This window comes from Hemitrygon akajei, chromosome 17 (assembly GCF_048418815.1).
Source record: "Hemitrygon akajei chromosome 17, sHemAka1.3, whole genome shotgun sequence".
Lineage (NCBI taxonomy): Eukaryota > Metazoa > Chordata > Chondrichthyes > Myliobatiformes > Dasyatidae > Hemitrygon > Hemitrygon akajei.
Genome location: NC_133140.1, coordinates 91,202,447 through 91,221,314, shown reverse-complemented (window position 1 = coordinate 91,221,314; position 18,868 = coordinate 91,202,447). Strand labels below are relative to the sequence as shown.

The 18,868-nt window shown below is 41.8% G+C and overlaps 1 protein-coding gene across 1 annotated transcript in view; it reads right to left on the bottom strand.

Moving 5' to 3' along the window:
- Positions 1–324: 324 nt before the first annotated feature.
- The window catches only part of sntb2 (syntrophin, beta 2), a 67,959-nt gene continuing 49,415 nt past the window's right edge, over positions 325–18,868 (bottom strand). The window contains exons 5-7 of the mRNA XM_073070547.1: positions 8,538–8,734; positions 7,076–7,266; positions 325–6,489 (exon numbers count right to left, since the gene is read on the bottom strand). Of these exons, the coding sequence (XP_072926648.1) occupies positions 6,397–6,489; positions 7,076–7,266; positions 8,538–8,734 (481 nt within the window). The 3' untranslated portion in view covers positions 325–6,396. The remainder of the gene's footprint in view (positions 6,490–7,075; positions 7,267–8,537; positions 8,735–18,868) is intronic.

Genomic DNA, 18,868 nt, shown 5'->3' with positions numbered 1-18,868 from the left:
TCCCTTCCCTAACAAGAGAAATTCTGCAAATGCTGAAAGTCCAAGCAACGCTCACAAAATGCTGGAGGAACTCAGCAGGACAAGCAGCATCTATAGAAATGAATGAACAGTTGACATTTAGACTGTACTCTTTTCAATAGGTTCTGCCTGGCCTACTGAGTTCTTTCACCCTTTAGTGTGTGTTGTTTAGTCCCTTCCCCATTGTTTCTGTACCATATCGAACAGAATACATTCCACCCCTCCTCCAGCTGCATGTCATCTTGTTACACATCACCACACCAACTAGCAAAAAGTGTTTTAAAAACTAGAACATCAGCAAAAATGTAAACTGGATAATTTATTTCTATACATGTGATGTACAAAGTGGTACCACTGGGAATCCAGTGCTGAAACAGTCTTTTGTTTAATCATGGGTGGGTGATACCTGAGGAAACCTCTGACAATCTTCCCACCCATGAAACTTTGGTATCACAATACAAGAGCAAGACAGTTCGAAAAATAGAATTTCCTTGGCAATTGCAGATTGCTCCTGATTCTCAGGAGCTGTATTACTCTTCAATCAAACGTGAAGTTCAACTGTTTTCCTGCCTTCTGGGATAGGACAGCTTCCTCTAAGGCACTCTTCAACTCACTGATTTGGAGTGTTTGTCTACAGTAAAGAGGTTGTTACAAATATAACAATCGGGTAAGCATTGCTGTCAGTCACCATTCAACAGGTTAAGGGCAGAATCTGCAGATAGTTATCTTCACTAAACAATCCAATTATAGCCAGAGCAATGGGTCCTCTCATTGCCTGCTTCTTGTGTCCCTTGATATGCATGGGATGGTAGCCCAAGCAACTAGTGAAGCTGGGATGGTTATCCTGGGAGACAGGGTCTTTGGATTTCAAAATTATTCAGTAAGCTATCACGTAACATTGCAGTGCAAGGAAAGAGTTGTAGTCCTGGGGCTAATATATTAGCTTGAACAGTCAAGGTCATCAAATCATCTTCAGATTGTTAAGCGTAACTAAAGGCATCAATTACTAACGAAGGCGTATGTGAATGAAGGAACCAAATTTACAGACTATGTGAAGAGATGGGGTAAGTAAGGAGAACAGGGGAAGTAGTGTGAACTGATTTAAGTGAGGGGGACAAAGAATGTTGAGAAATGTTACATTACTAAAGATAAGAGATTAGAGAGACAACAGACTATTGCTGCAACAGTGCTGGCCTCTATTGCAGGGGGATGGACACAAACAGAGGGATTATACGCGGAGAAACCACTTGAGGAGTACTGCACAATTTTGCTCTCCTTGCCTGCAGACAGCTTGGAGAAGGTTCACTACATTATTTCTGCCATGAAGATATTGATGGATTAAGAAACAATGAGACAATGGGAGGTAAGATTGAAAACAATTGACAAAGTAAATGTTGAGAGATGTTTCACAATAAGCAGTGGCAAATTGAAGTTAAGGGAAGAGAAAGAATTTTTTTTGTGAGTGACGAGTTTCAAAATCTCCTCTCACTGAGATGAAGTCACATTATATTCAGGCCCTTTTGGTCAAGGGAAGAAAGTGGTTGTAGCCAAGACCAGGTTGAATGGTACAATATACTCACAGGCTACCTTGTGCCAGCTTTCATCCAAGGCACAGGCAAGAGAGGCTGAGATACCCAAGGAACAGGTAGACCTTATTTATTACCCAAGGGTTATGCAAGGTTGGTATATCTACCCCAGAGGCAAGAGGCTATGTTACAGTCAGAGTAATGAGGCATAGTAAAAGGCCCTTCAGCCCATCAACCTCCCAAATCCTGATGCACCTCCTCAAACTGAAATTTAAAGCTGGCAATTAAATTTGGGAAACTGGAGCACCTGGTGGAAGCCCCCAGGGTCACAATTGGCACCAGAGGCTAGAAATGTGCCTGCGTCTCTGGAGCTGATGGAAAGTGGCTCTACCCACTGAGCCAGTGATTCTGTGGGTTTCAGTGATGAAATGATTCTTTTTGATCAACATTATCCGATCCCTCATCAATCTGTGTAAGACCACATGTTTTCCCCAAAGGAGGGGGTCACCATAAACTGAGAATCCTGAAACAATCCTGCTATTTCTTTGAGATAGCAACTTCAATGCTCATTTTTAATGCAGAGAGCCTGACATTTCCAAGAACAGATGTGAGGCTGAGGAGGCTGTTTCCAAAAAAACCACCAACACAACCAGCTCTTCATGGACCTCATCTTTCAGCAGCATGATGCTCGGTCATATCACGAGCTATGGTGGGTTACAGCAAACAGGAAACTTTCAGATTCCATATCCACAGATTCACTGAATCATACAGAGGGAAATGGGCCCCTCACCCCAAATGATCCATGCTGACCAAGGTACCTCCTTGAACTCATCGCATTTATCTGCATTTGGCACAGATCCCTAACTGATTAAACCTTTCCTATCCATGAAGTAACCCAAATGCCTTTTAGAAGGTTGTTATTATACCTGCCTCTTCTACTACTTACCCTGGCAGCTCACACCGTATACCCACCACCCTCTGTGTGGAAAAACCTGTTCCTCAGCCTTTACCCTGGTAAAAAAGACAGACCATCCAACTTGCCTCTGTCCTCATGATTTTACAAACTTCTCTAAGGTCACCCTTCAGCCTCCTTTGCTCCAGGGAGACGGTCCCAGCCTCTCCAGTCTCTCCTCACAGCATGGAGAAAGGCCCTTCAGGCTGCACATGAGCATGACAACCAGGGTGTAGCCTCTCCAGAGTACTGCCACCTTGTCATGGTGGGGATGCTTAGAAACATAGAAAGCCTACAGCACATACAGGCCCTTGGCCCACAACACTGTGCCAAACATATACTTACTTGGAAATTACCTAGGGTTTACCCATCACCCTCTATTTTTCTAAGCTCCATGTACCTATCCAACAGTCTCTTATAGGCTCAATCATATCCGCCTCCACCACCATTGCCGGCAGCCATTCCACACACTCATCTCATCTCCTCTGTACCCAAGTCCAAGCACCTTAAAACTGTGCCCTCTCGTTTTAGCCATTTCAGCTCTGGGAAAAAGCCTCTGACTATCCACATGATCAATGCCTCTCATCATCTTATGCATGTCTATCAGGACACCTCTCATCCTCCGTCGCTCCAAGGAGAAAAGGCCGAGTTCACTCAACTTATTCTCTCTCATAAGGCATGCTCCCCAATCCAGGCAACATCCTTGTAAATCTCCTCTGCACCCTTCCTATGGTTTCCACATCCTTCCTGTAGTGAGGTGACCAGAACTGAGCACAGTGCTCCAAGCGGAGCCTGACTACAGTCCTATATAGCTGTAACATTAATTCTCAGCTCTTGAACTCAATCCCATGGTTGATGAAGGCCATTGCATTATATGCCTTAACTACTGAGTAAACCTGCGCAGCAGCTTTGAGTGTCCTATGGACTCAGACACCAAGATCCCTCTGATCCTCCACACTGCCAAGAGTCTTACCATTAATGCTATATTCTGCCATCATATTTGACTTACCAAAATGAACCACCTCACACTTATCTGGGTTGAACTCCATCTGACACTTCTCAGCCCGGTTTTGCATCCTATTAATGTCCCATTGTAACTTCTGACAACCCTCCACACTACCCACAACACCCCAAAACTTTGTGTCATCAGCAAATTTACTAACCCATCCTTCCACTTCCTCATCCAGGTCATTTATAAAAATCATGAAGAGAAGGGGTCCCAGAACAGGTCCTTGAGGCACACTACTGGTCACCGAACTCCATGCAGAATATGACTCTTCTACAACCACTCTTTGCCTTCTGTGAGCAAGCCAATTCTGGATCCACAAAGCAATGTCCCCTTGGATCCCATGCCTCCTTACTTTCTCAATAAGCCTTGCATGGGGTACCTTGTCAAATGCCTTGCTGAAATCCATATACATTACATCTACTGCTCTACCTTCATCAATCTGTTTAGTCACATCCTCAAAAAATTCAATCAGGCACGACCTGCCTTTGACAAAGCCATGCTAACTATTCCTGATCATTTTATGCCTCTCCAAATGTTCATAAATCCTGCCTCTCAGGAACTTCTCCATCAACTTACCAACCACTGAAGTAAGACTAACTGGTCTATAATTTCCTTGGCTCTCTCTACTCCCTTTCGTGAATAAGCGAACAACATCTGCAAACATCCAATCCTCCGGAACCTCTCCCGTCCCCATTGATGATGCAAAGATCATTGCCAGACGCTCAGCAATCTCTTCCCTCACCTCCCACAGTAGCGTGGGGTACCTCTCATCCGATCCCGGAGACTTATCCAACTTGATATTTTCCAAAAGCTCCAGTAGATCCTCTTTCTTAATGTCTAAATGCTCAAGCTTTTCAATCCGCTGTAAGTCATTCCCACAATTGCCAAGACCCTTTTCCGTAGTGAATACTGAAGCAAAGTATTCATTAAGTACCTCTGCTATCTCCTCCAGTTCCATACACACTTTTCCACTGTCATACTTAATTGGTTCTATTCTTTCACGTCTTATCCTCTTGCTCTTCACATACTTGTAGAATGCCTTGGGGTTTTTCATAATCTTGCTGGCCAAGGCCTTCTCATGGCCCCTTCTGGCTCACCTCATTTCATTCTTAAGCTCCTTCTTGCTAGCCTTATAATCTTCTAGATCTCTATCGTTACCTAGGCTTGTGCGATCCTTAGAACCTGAGAGCGATGGTGTCTGCTGTCCTCCCCTCATCAACTTTCCTCACTACTTTATCGAAAAACTCAATCAAATTCATAAGACGGATCTCCTATGTACTAAGCCACACTAGATACCACAAATCAACCCTTGCATTTCCAAAAGTAAATATATATTATTGCTCAGAGTGCTGTACAGCATTTTACCTACTGTGGATGCAAGGCTAACTGGTCTTTTATCCTGCTATTCTTGAATAAAGGAAAACATTTTCTACCCTCCAATATTCTAGTATTTCACCAGAGTATGGCAATGTTGCAAATATCTCAGCAAGTGTTCCACTATTTCTTTTCTAGCTTCGAATAGCGTTTTATCTATCTTCATATGTTCTAACACAAGCGACAGCTCTTCTACAGTAACCTGGACTGCTCCCAAAACATCTTCACTAACACCTCTCTCCATGGTAAAAACAAAGACAAAATAATCATTGGGACCTCTGCCCATCTTCAACTGCTCCACACATACATTTCTGTCTTGGTATTTAAGAGCCATAGGTTTTGTCTCCCAAGGCACTTTTTTCCCTTAATACACTTCAAAAGTAATTTAGGATCCTCCTTATTTTTTCTGCCAAAGGACCCTCTTTGCCGTTCTAATTTCTTTTTGAGTTTCCTCTGACACCCACTATATACTACTAGAGATTCATGATCCCAGCTGCCTATATCTGACCCTTTTCCCTTGACAGGGTTCCCAACTCCCAGCAGCTTTGACTTTTACTTTTCAACTTTGTTGTGAAGCTCTTCTGCACTCACCTTAACCACATCCTCCCTGCTGCATGGCGACCACACGCTGGGAGGTGCTGAAGGCTGCTGTCAGAATGAAAAATGGGAGATGAGATACTGTTGATCACTGAGAGCAGAGCTGAGACTCACACCAGTCAGCCTGTCTTTCACTGCTAGCCACAGAGATGAGCAGCCTGCACTCCCACCTCTAACTGTGACCTGTTCAAGAGAATACTCATTCTACCCTATTTTCTAGGGCTTAAAGTGTTGGGGTGGGGACCAGCACCACTTCCATCCTGCACACACCTCTGGTTTCTGGTTTTACACCGACATTAGCATGAATAGACAATGAGTGTACTGAGTCACAACGGCAGCACCATTGCTTCATTCGGCTCAGTGTCACTGATTCCAGGCAATTCCGCACCGCTGAGAACCTATTCTAGGAATACCACAGGAATACTGATGGTCTGAAGAAATGTGCTGCTTCAGGGTACTTATGGCTTCCTGAAACAAATCTACAAATCTGAGCTTTGTAATTTATACAACATTCTGTCCCTGGACAATAAAAGATAACAATTCATTCCATTGCATTAGAACACAGGTCCAGCCTTTGTAACAAAGCAGGTTTTGTCTACCAAGGCAGGAGGGCTGCCCCTGGACTGGAAGGTGTTGCACTAATCACAGGATAACACCAGACCAGCTAGTTTAAAGCAGACATCCTTTACAAACTACAAAACTGTGTACTCCAAAGCAAAGCAACTGTCTTAAGATTAGTATCTTAATGTGCAATTATAGGAGTCAGTTATTCAGACAGAAAGGCACATCTGGCAACATTCAGTAACATGGAGAGTTGTGTGATACGACTCAGGTGAGATCATCAGCTGGCTTGACTCTCCTGCACTTTCCATTCCTAATAGTCTTTGGTGTTTTTGTGCTGAGGTTTTACCAGACAATCCTCAAACCAACAGCCCCATCCGTGTCACTTTAGCCGAAAGAAATGAGTGAATGACAAAGACGGCAGGTTTTGGGCATGAGTGCAAGTCCAGTGCCTGGGGAGAGGAGGAAGATCATTAGACACACAGAAAGCAGACAACCAACTCCTGAAATCACTAGTCCTGGAAAAGGCTTCCTGTCCAATCTACATCCCCTTTCGTCTGTCATTCATTGCAGGAGAACTCAATATAGATGGAGTGAAGTTATGCTTCAGTCATACCCCACAATCCTCCTCCTGGTGTCCTCTGCCAGTCCCAACAATAACCACAACCCTCTTCTCCTACCACCTCACAACACTGTCCTCAGCAGAGGCCTCACTTTTGTCTTCCAGTGCTGACCTTGACAGGTAACTGTTGCCCTGCTTCAGTCATCTGGATTCCCAGTCTGCTAACTTAACTGCTTCAGCACCCAAGTTCCACATCACCCACCAATTATACTCTCCCGACTCCACCCAGCTCCATGTCAGCTCTAGCAGAAGCCTGCTAAGGCACAGGCAGGAAAAGTCCACCTCCAGGTCCCCCACAGAAAACGCTACCACATTCAAGTTACAAAGGTAAGGGAAATGTGGTTAATTACAGCCTCCAGAATCATCCTTTCCAGAAAATACTGTTCAATATAAGATTTTACCAAGCCTGTACACACCAGCTCTCCTTCTGGCCCCCCGAAGTCCAGGAATAGCATTCTGATTCCATCATCAGCTGATGACTTCAACCTTTCAAACGGATACTGAAATAGGATGTTGGATGGATCCATGGTTGGACTTCCCCGATACATCACAAAACCACTCTCGTAGTTAACAACCAGTCTGACATCCTGCCCGTTCCAAGTGCATCCTGGTTAAAAATCAAAATAATTCTGTCATTAGAGTTCAACAAGATTCACTGCATCTTGTCACAGTGTCAGTAAATGTCAGCATTATCCACCCCAGGGACGTTAAAAATGGAAAACCAAAGCTAGGAAACTCATTCAGCACCTCACACCTTCACCATCAGTCAGTAATGTTATAGTTGACCTTTTATTACAGGGCTACTTTATCAACTGACCAAGTTACAGGTCAATAAGTTAACAACTAGTTGACACAAGCTTGCAGCAACATCATAATGAAGAGATTCGATAGGAAATGTTTTACCAAGCCCGAATAGAAAGATTGAGGAATTAGGATGCAGAGAACTACAGTCAGCTATAATGCACTGTTGAAAATGTTGTTTTTCTGATAAAAATTAGAAATGGAAGGCAGATAATTATAGGCTATTGGATTAAATTGCTAGGCAGAGCAATGGCCAACGGAATACTCTGCAGTTTTGGGGGACGGGATAGATAGATAGATAAATAAATAAAACAGATTTCATTAGACCATAAGATATAGGAGCAGGATTAGGCCATTCATCCCATTGAGTCTGCTCCACCATTCCATCATGGCTGATTTATTATCCCCCCCAACCCCATTCCCCTTCCCTGCAACCTTTGATGCCCTGACTAATCAAAAACCTATCAAATTCCGCTTTAAATGACTTGATCTCTACAGATGTCTATGGCAACGAATTCCACAGGTTAACCATACTCCGGCTAAAAAAAATTCCTCCTCATCTCTGTTCTACATAGACTTCCCTCTATTCTGAGACTGTGCCCTCTGCTCCTAGACTGCCCCACTACCGGAATCATCCACTCTATTTAGGCTTTTCAATATTCAGAGATCTCCCCTCTTAATCTTCTAAACTGCAGCGAGTACAAAACTAGAGTGATCGACTGCTCCTCATAAGTTAACTCTTTCATTCCCAGAATAATTCTTGTGATCCTCCTTCATCTTGCTCATTTGTGTCATTAGCCCTCAGCCCCTCTACCCAAGGGAACCGTCTCCTACCTGTTTATCGATCTAATAGTGGTGATGTGCTATCGCTTCAATTCTGATTTTGAGACATGCTGTGTTGCTTCTCTGAATGAGCTCACAGATTGACTAAACAACTAAACAAACTCCAGAGTTGGATGTTTCCATCAGAAAATACCCATGGAAACATCCACATAATCAATTCCTGAAACCATGCCACACAGAGGCCGTCCAAAGTCTCAGCTGATAAAATAACTGATCAGCACATGGAACACGTACCTAGAGTCACCTCCTTAATCAACTCAGAAGCACCATGACAACCTTGAACCAGCATACGTGTCCACGTTGACAGGTCCCGGTGAGTCTCCACACGGAAGACATGCATTTCAACACCTTGTCGTGAGCCAGTCCGTGTAGCAAACACCAGCTCTGAACGAATGGATGGTGACCCTTGTGCAGAGCCTGAGTGAACCAACCTAAATAATAGGTCAGAGGAAAAGGATTACATTAACGATGCCGAGAGTTTTCATGTTAACACTGATTCAGCCCTCAACCTTGCCCATAAATGCAGCTCACATTATTCAACACCTTAAATATGCAGCTCGGAAACAGGCCCTTTGGCTCAACTGGACCATTCTAGCCAAATGCCCATCAAGGCAAGTCCTATACACCCAAATCCTTAACCTTTCTTCTCCAAGTATCTATCCAACTGTGTTTGAAATATTGTTTAAATAATGCTATATTAATTTATTATATATAATTTATATTATTTATAACATATTACATAATTTTATAACGTTAAAAAAATTCTAAAAAATGTTAACCTATCCCAGGCAGCTCATTCTATATACATAGTCCCCTTTGTGTAAAATGTATGGCCCCAAGGTTTCTTTGAAATCTCTCACCTCACACTTTAAACCTGTGCTCTCTACTTCTTGATGGTTTAGCCATGGGAATAAAACAGAGTGTATACATCCTGTCCTGAACATTGTGAAGGGGTCTTCCCCACAGGCAATGACCCTCACTCGATAGACACATTAAAGACAGATGGAAGACCATGATCATTCATGTCATACAACACAGCACGTAATAATTAATATATCCTGTCTCTGCAGGTTTTAGTTTAGTAACATCTTTCCTAATCAAGGTAACCAAAACCTAATATAATCTCCCAAATGTGGCTTCACCAGTACTCTGTACAACTACAAAATTATATCCCAACTCCCATACTCAATGCTATGACTGATAAAATCCAGTGTACCGCAAGCATTCTTCATCACCCTGTCTACCTGTAGCTCCACATTGAGGGAACCTCATCTTTGTACTCTGATATCCTTCTGTGTGCAACATTGCCGCAGGCCCTACTGTTGTCTGTGGAAGTCCTACCTTGATTTGACTTTCCCAAAATACAACATCTCGCACTTCTCTGAATTACATTCCACTTGAAGGCGGAGGTGTTGTTTATTATCCTTACTAAAAATGCTGATCAGGAAAGTCAAGGATCCAGTTGTAAAGGGATGTACTGTGTGTCACAGATTGCAGAGTATGGAAATGAGTTTGTTTGGAATTACAGTAGAATAAGAATTTAGAATTTATTTAAATCTTACATCCATCCTACAATGTGAGGGAGTAAAAATCTTTATGTTATGACTCCATTGCAATATACAGACATATGAATTTAAAAGTCTAATGGCTTGTAGAAAGAAGCTGTCCCATAATCTGTTGGTCCTGGGTTTAATGCTGCGGTAGCATTTGCCAGACGGAAGCAATGGAAACAGTTTATGGTTGGGGTGACTGGTGTCAGCCTTATTTCTACACCTGCTGCTATAAATGTCCTTAATGGAGGAAAGTTCATAATCACAGATGCGCTGGGTTGAAACTATTGAAGGCAGAGCTGTTGTCAATAAATATATCATGACAACAATATTTCCCCCATTGTCAGTAACCCATTGACTTCAGGCCGGGGTCACTGTACATGCTCCTGTTACATCAAGTGTTGAGGTTGAAAGGATTGAAAGTTTCTGGAACATCACCAGTAGCCTCTTCAGTCCAACCCATTGCCCAAGTCCAAGAGAGCTAATCAGTACCTCTGCTTCATTGTGATTGGGGGGTGGGGGGGGGAATAAATTTGGGATTCCTTAAGGCTCACCAATGTTTATAATTTTTATTAGACCCCATCCTATCCAGATGCATCATGGCTTGATACGGGCAGCTGTCCTACCCGTGACTGCAAGAGACTGCAGAGCTGAACACAACTGAGCACATCAAGGAATCCCTTCATGGACTGTCTATACTTATCCCTTCCTTGGTAAAACAGCCAGCAGAATCAAAGACTCCACCTACCTCTCACATTCGACAGATGATACAAAAGCCTGAAAGCTCACATCAACAGGCTCAACAGCTTTTATCCTGCTGTTGTAATACTAGCCCTAAAAGATGGACTCCTGACCTCACAATGTAACCCATTACTGTACTTTCTCTGTATTGTTATTGTTTTACCTTCTACTAGCTTAATGCACTGTGTAATGAAATGATTTGTATGCAAAACTAAGTTTTTCAGTATATTTGACAATAATAAACTCTAAGACTTAGGAGCAGATTTAGGCAACTCAGCCATTGAGCCTGTATGCCATTCCATCATGGTTGATTTGTTATCCCTCTCAACCCCATTCTTCTGCCTTCTTCCCATAATTGTTGATGTCAAGAACCTGTCAACCTCTATTTTAAATATACTCAATGACTTGGCCTCCACAACTGTCTATGACAATGAATTCCAGGTTCACCATCCTCTGGCTAAAGTTGTCCCTCCTCATCGCTGTTCTATAATAGGGGGATAGATCTCTCTATTTTGAGAGTGTGTCCTCTGGTTCCAGACTCCCCCACTACAAGAAATATCTTCTCCACATCCACTCTATCTGGGCTTATCAGTATTTGATAGGGTTTAATGAGATTCCCCATCATTCTCCTAAACCCTAGCAAGTACAGGCTCAGAAACTCAAACACAGAAACATAGAAAACCTACAGCACAATACAAGCCCTTTGGTCCACAAAGTTGTGCCGAACATGTCCCTAGCTTAGAAATTTCTAGCCTTACCTATAGCCCTCTATTTTACTAAGCTCCATGTACCTATCCAAAAGTCTCTTAAATGACCCTATCGTATCCACCTCCACTACCATTGCCGGCAGCCCATTCCACGCACTCACCACTCTCTGAGAGAAAGAAAACTTAACCCAGACATTTCCTCTGTACCTACTCCTCAGCACCTTAAACCTGTGCCGTCTTCTGGCAACCATTTCAGCCCTGGGAAAAAGCCTCTGACTATTGTTATGACCCCAGCCCCCTCCTTTGTGAGATTCGCAACAGCCCTAGTCAAGGGGGGGTCAAATGACCCAAGAGAGAGAGGGAGACGTGCTGAAGACTATTGTCTCATGAAGACCACGTGTAAAGCCCTCGGGCAAAGTGGGCTGGTTGAGAGAGAGACTGACACTGGCGATCCCGTGAGCAAGTATAAAGGAGGGTCTGGGGGGGGGGGGGGGCCCTTCAGACGCACCAGAAGACACGCTAGAAATCCTGTGACAGCGTTTTGATAGCGACAGCCGGTGGTGGGGTTCGTGTGCATCTTTTCCTTGCCTGGGATTGGCGACCCCACAACGGAAGAACGGCTTAGCTACAGGGGAGGCCACAGATGAGCGTTCATTCCCCCAACGAGGCTCCGACAAACCGAACTCCTCCAGGTTGGAAAACCGGTCGGGTAACTGTTTAATCCCATCTCTCTCTCCCTTTCTAACAAAAGTGCACCAACGCGACACCACAACGATGGCAGCTGGTGGAACTGCAGTGACCGCAAAAGACTTTTAGATATCCAGTAAACTATATATATCTACATTACCCCTAGACAACGATAGAGCTTATTTCTGACTGATTATTACTATACCTATGCTTTAGATTGAGTTGTGACGACGTATATGATCTGAATGTTTTGTATTAACCATACGTTTGTGCCCCTTTATAAATAAAAACGTTTGAAAATAGTAGCATCAGGCTTCAGCGGACCTATCTATCTTTGCTGATAGGTCACCCGGTTACTGGGGAACGTAACACTATCCACTTGATCAATACCTCTCATCATCTTGTACACCTCTATCAGGTCACCTCTCATCCTCTGTCGCTCCAAGGAGAAAAGGCGGAGTTCACTCAACCTATTCTCATATGGCATGCTCCCCAATCCAGGAACATCCTTGTAAATCTGCTCTGCACCCTTTCAATGGCTTCCACATCCTTCCTGTAGTGAGGCTGCCAGAACTGACCACAGTACTCCAAGAGGGGTCTGACCAGGGTTCTATACAGCTGCAACATTACCTCTTGGCTCCTAAATTCAATCCCACGATTGATGAAGGCCAATACAGCGCATGCCTTCTTAACCACAAAGTCAACCTGCGCAGCTGCTTTGAAGCGTCCTATTGTCTCAGACCCCAAGATCCCTCTGATCCTCCACACTGCCACAAGTCTTACCATTAATACTGTACCATATTCTGCCATCATATTTGACCTACCAAAATGAACCATCTCACACTTATCTGGGTTGAACTCCATCTGCCACTTCTCAGCCCAGTTTTGCATCCTATCAATGTCCTGCTGTAACCTCTGACAGCCCTCCACACTATCCACAACACCTCCAACTTTTGTGTTATCAGCAAACTTACTAACCCATCCCTCCACTTCCTCATCCAGGTCATTTATAAAATTCACAAAGAGTAAGGGTGTCAGAAGAGATCCCTAAGGCACTCCACTGGTGACTGACCTCCATGTAGAATATGACCCGTCTACCACCACTCTTTGCCTTCTGTGGGTAAGCCAGTTCTGGATCCACAAAGCAATGTCTCCTTGGATCCCATGCCTCCTTACTTTCTCAATAAGCCTTGCATGGGGTACCTTGTCAAATGCCTTGCTGAAATCCATCTACTGCTCTTCCTTCATCAACGTGTTTAGTCACATCCTCAAAAAATTCAATCAGGCTTGTAAGGCAATAATTGCCTTTGACAAAGCCATGCTGACTATTCCTATTAATATTATACCTCTCCAAATGTTCATAAATCCTGCCTCTCAGGATCTTTTCCATCAACGCCAACCAGTGAGGTAAGACTCACTGGTCTATAATTTCCTGGGCTATCTCTACTCCCTTTCTTGAATAAAGGAACAATATCCGCAAACCTCCAATCCTCCAGAACCTTTCCCACCCCCACTGATGATGCAAAGATCATTGCCAGAGGCTCAGCAATCTCCTCCCTCATCTCCCACAGTAGCCTAGGGTACATCTCATCCAGCCCCAGCGACTTATCCAACTTGATGCTTTCCAAAAGCTCCAGCACATCCTCTTTCTTAATATCTACATACTCAAGCTCTCAAGCTTTTCAGTCTGCTACAAGTAATCACTACAATCACCAAGATCATTTTCCATAGTGAATACTGAAATAAAGTATTAATTAAATACCTCTGCTATTTCCTCCGGTTCCATACACACTTTCCCACTGTCACACCTGATAGGTCCTATTCTTTCATGTCTTATCCTCTTGCTCTTCACATACTTGTAGAATGCCTTGGGGTTTTCTTTAATCCTGCCTGCCAAGGCCTTCTCAGGGCCCCTTCTGGCTCTCCTAATTTCCTTCTTATTAGCCTTATAACCTTCTAGATCTCTAACATTACCTAGCTCTCTGAACCTTTTCTTTTCTTCTTGACTAGATTTATTACAGCCTTTGTACACCATGGTTCCTGTACCCTACCATACCTTCCCTGTCTCATTGGAACGTACCTATTCAGAACTCCACACAAATATCCCCTGAACATTTGCCACATTTCTTCCGTACTTTTCCCTGAAAACATCTGTTTCCAATTTAAGCTTTCAATTTCCTGCTTGATAGCCTCATAATTCCCCTTACTCCAATTAAATGCTTTTCTAACATGTCTGTTCCTATCTCTCTCCAATGATATTGTAATGGAGATAGAATTATGATCACTATCTCCAAAATGCTCCCCCACTGAGAGATCTGACACCTGACCAGGTTCATTTCCCAATACCAAATCAAGTACAGCCTCTCTCTTGTAGGCTTATCTACAAACCCCATTTCCAGAAAAGTTGGGATATTTTCAAAAATGCAATAAAAACAAAAATCTGTGATATGTTAATGCACGTGAACCCTTATTTAACTGACAAAAGTACAAAGAAAAGATTTTCAATAGTTTTACTGACCAACTTAATTGTATTTTGTAAATATACACAAATTTAGAATTTGATGCCTGCAACACACTCAACAAAAGTTGGGACAGAGTTAAAATAAGACTGAAAAGTGCACAGAATATTCAAGTAACACCAGTTTGGAAGACTCCACATTAAGCAGGCTAATTGGTAGCAGGTGATGTATCATGACTGGGTATAAAAGTAGCGTCCATCAAAGGCTCAGTCTTTGCATGCAAGGATGGGTCATGGCTCACCCCTTTGTGCCAAAATGCATGAGAGAATTGTTAGTCAGTTCAAAAGGAACATTTCCCAACACAAGATTGCAGAGAATTTAGGTCTTTCAACATCTACAGTACATAATATTGTGAAAAGATTCAGAGAATTCAGAGACATCTCAGTGCGCAAAGGGCAAGGTCGGAAACCACTGTTGAATGCGCGTGATCTTCAAGCCCTCAGGCAGCACTGCCTAAGAAACCGTCATGCTACTGTGACAATTATAGCCACCTGGGCTCAGGAGTACTTCGGAAAACCATTGTCACTTAACACAGTCCATCGCTGTATCCAGAAATACAACTTGAAACTGTATTACGCAAGGAGGAAGCCATACATCAACTCTATGCAGAAACGCCGGCGAGTTCACTGGGCCCCAGCTCATCTCAGATGGACCGAAAGACTGTGGAACCGTGTGCTGTGGTCAGATGAGTCCATATTTCAGCTAGTTTTCAGAAAAAATGGGCTTCGAGTTCTCCGTGCCAAAGATGAAAACGACCATCCTGATTGTCGTCAGCGAAAGGTGCAAAAGCCATCTCTGATGGTATAGGGGTGCATCAGTGCCCACGGCATAGGTGAGTTGCATGTATGTGTAAGGTACCATTGACTCTGAGGCGTATATTAGGATTTTAGAAAGACATATGTTGCCATCAAGGCGATGTCTCTTCCCGGGATGTCCATGCTTATTTCAGCAGGACAATGCCAGACCACATTCTGCACGGGCTACAACAGCATGGCTTTGTAGATACAAAGTGCGTGTGCTTGACTGGCCTGCTGCCAGTCCAGATCTATCTCCTATTGAAAATGTATGGTGCATCATGAAGAGGAGAATCAGACAACGGAGACCACGGACTGTTGAGCAGCTGAAGTCTTATATCAAGCAAGAATGGACAAATTTTCCAATTTCAAATCTACTACAATTAGTATCCTCAGTTCCAAAATGATTAAAAAGTGTTATTAAAAGGAAAGGTGATGTAACACAATGGTAAACATGCCTCTGTCCCAACTTTTGTTGAGTGTGTCACAGCCATCAAATTCTAAATTTATGTATATTTACAAAATACAATTAAGTTAGTCAGTAAAACTATTGAAAATCTTTTCTTTGTACTTTTATCAGTTAAATAAAGGTTCACGTGAATTAACATATCACAGATTTTTGTTTTTATTGCATTTTGGAAAATATCCCAACTTTTCTGGAAATGGGGTTTGTATATATTGTGTCAAGAAACCTTCCTGAACACACCTAACAAACTCCACCCCATCTAAACCCCTTGTTCTAGGGAGATGCCAATTGATATTTGGGAAATTAAAATATCCCATCATAACATCTGTTATTATTACACCTTTCCAGGATCTGTTTTCTTATCTGCTCCTCGATACCTGTTACTATTGGGCGGCATATAAAAAACACCCAGTAAAGTTATTGATCCCTTCCTGTTCCTAACCTCCACCCATAGAGACTCCGTAGACAATCCCTCCATGGCGTCCACCTTTTCTGCAGCCGTGAAAGTTGCAAGAAAAAGTTTGTGAACCATTTGCAATTACCTGGTTTTCTGCATTAATTGCCCTGTCACAATAAGACAAACACAATCTGCCTAAACTAATAACACACAAACAATTGTACTTTACATGGCTTTATTGAATACACTGTTTAATCATTCATATTCCAGGCTGGAACAGTACATGAACCCTTGTATTTAATAACTGGTAGAACCTCCTTTAGCAGCAATAAGCTCCGCCAAACATCTCCTGTAGCTGCTGATCAGATTTGCACAATGACAAGGAGGAATTTTAAACCATTCCTCCAAACAAAACTGGTTCAGTTATTCAATATTTCTGAGGTACCTTGCATGAACAGCCCTCTTCAGGTCATGCCACAGCATCTCAATTGGGTTAAATTCTCCTGTAAAATGTCTTGATATAATTTTGAATTCATTGTTTCCTCAACAATTGCAAGCTATTCAGGCTCTGAAGCAGCAAAGCACCACCAAACTCTGATGCTCCTTCTACCATGCTTCACAGTTGGGATAAGGTTTTGGTGTGCAGTGTCCTTTTTTCTCCAAACATAGCATGTGCATTTCTGCCAAAAGGTTCAACTTCTGTCTCATCTGTCCATAGACCATTATCCCAGAAGAGTTGTGAAAACTTGCAACTTTTGCAAACTTGACACATTCAGCAATGTTTCTTTTGGTTTCCTCTGTGGTGTCCTTGCACAAACACCATTTTTCTTTTACAATCTCTTTATTAGTATTAATAATATTATGAATAAATACAATTGATATATTAATAAAGGGATTACAAACATACAAATTCCCATTACACATGAAAGAATACATAAGCAATGATTACAGTATAAATGAGTTTTCCCAAAACATGAACCATACAGTATATGTATGAACAAGGTAAATCTAGATATTTCATAATATATGATATAAAAAATACAGAAAAAAGATATGTTTGCAAAATTGACTAAACTACTAATCTAATAGCTAATGAAGAAGAAAAAAGAAGCAAAAAAAGAAAAAAAAAGGGCTGTTTATAATATCTCACAAGAATACATAATCATCAGTGTCGTCAACTCCGATCCTCTCAACATAAATAAGATTAAAGCTGGAAAATCCAATAAGCTTGGAACAGGGTCATATTACATCATATGAAAATATTGAATAAATGGTCTCCATATCTTTTCAAATTTAATAGAAGTATCGAATATACCACTTCTAATTTTTTCTAAATTTAAACATAACATAGTTTGAGAAAGCCAATGAAATACAGTGGGAGGATTAATTTCCTTCCAATTCAACAAAATAGATCTTCTAGCCATCAAAGTGAGAAATGCAATCATTCGACAGGCGGAAGAAGATAAATGAAGTGAGTCCATCATTGGTAAACCAAAAATTGCGGTAATAGGATGGGGTTGTAAATCGATGTTCAATACCGCAGAGATAATATCAAAAATATCTTTCCAATATTTTTTCAAAAGCGGACATGACCAAAATATATGAGTTAAAGACGCGATTTCAAATTGACATCTATCACAAATAGGGTTTATATAAGAATAAAAATGAGCTAATTTATCCTTGGACATATGGGCCCTATGTACAACCTTAAATTGTATTAATGAATGTTTGGCACATATAGATGATGTATTAACTAATTGAAGAATTCTATCCCAATTCTCAATAGGAATAATAAGATTAAGCTCTCTTTCCCAATCATTTTTTGTCTTATAAAGGGGCTCTGAACATATCTTCATAATTATATTATAAAGTTTTGATATAAACCCTTTTTGAAAAGGGTTTAATTCCAACAAACTCTCCAAAATATCTGAAGACACAAAATTTGGAAACGTAGGAAGTACCGTACTTAAAAAATGCCTAACCTGTAAATATCTAAAAAAATGAAATCTAGGCAAATTATATTTATTAGATAATTGCTCAAAAGACATAAAACAATTGTCTGAAAATAAATCAGAAAATCTTAGTAAACCCTTAGTTTTCCAAGCCAAAAAAGCTTGATCTATAATTGAAGGGTGGAAAAAACAATTAAATAGGAATATTTAAAACGAATTGAGTCAACCTGAAAAATTTCCGAAATTGAAACCATATACAAACACCATTTTTGTTCAGTGTTTTTCTTATAGTGGACACAGGAACAGACACTTTAACAAGTTCTAGTTAGAGATTTCTGCAGGTCTTTTACTGTTACATTTGAGTATTTTATCACCTCCTTCAGCATTGCATTGTGTTCATGGTGTGATCTTTGTAGAATGCTCACTCCTAGCGGGGAGAGCAACAGTACTGAATTTTCTCCATTTGTAGACAATTTTTCTTACTGTGGACTGTTGGAACACTCTGGTCTTCAGAAATACTTCTGTAGTCTTCTTCAGCTTGATGCATCTCCACAATTCTTCTTATAAGGTCCTCTAAAAGTGGTTTTGATCGAGGCATGGTGCACATAAACAGATCTTTCTTGAGAAGAGCAGGCTTTGTCAGTAACCTGACTTTGTAAGTCTTTTTTTATTATATAGGGCAGGGCACCTCTTTAACCCACACCTCCAATCTCATCTCACTGATTGGAACAGCTGACTCCAAATAGTTTTTT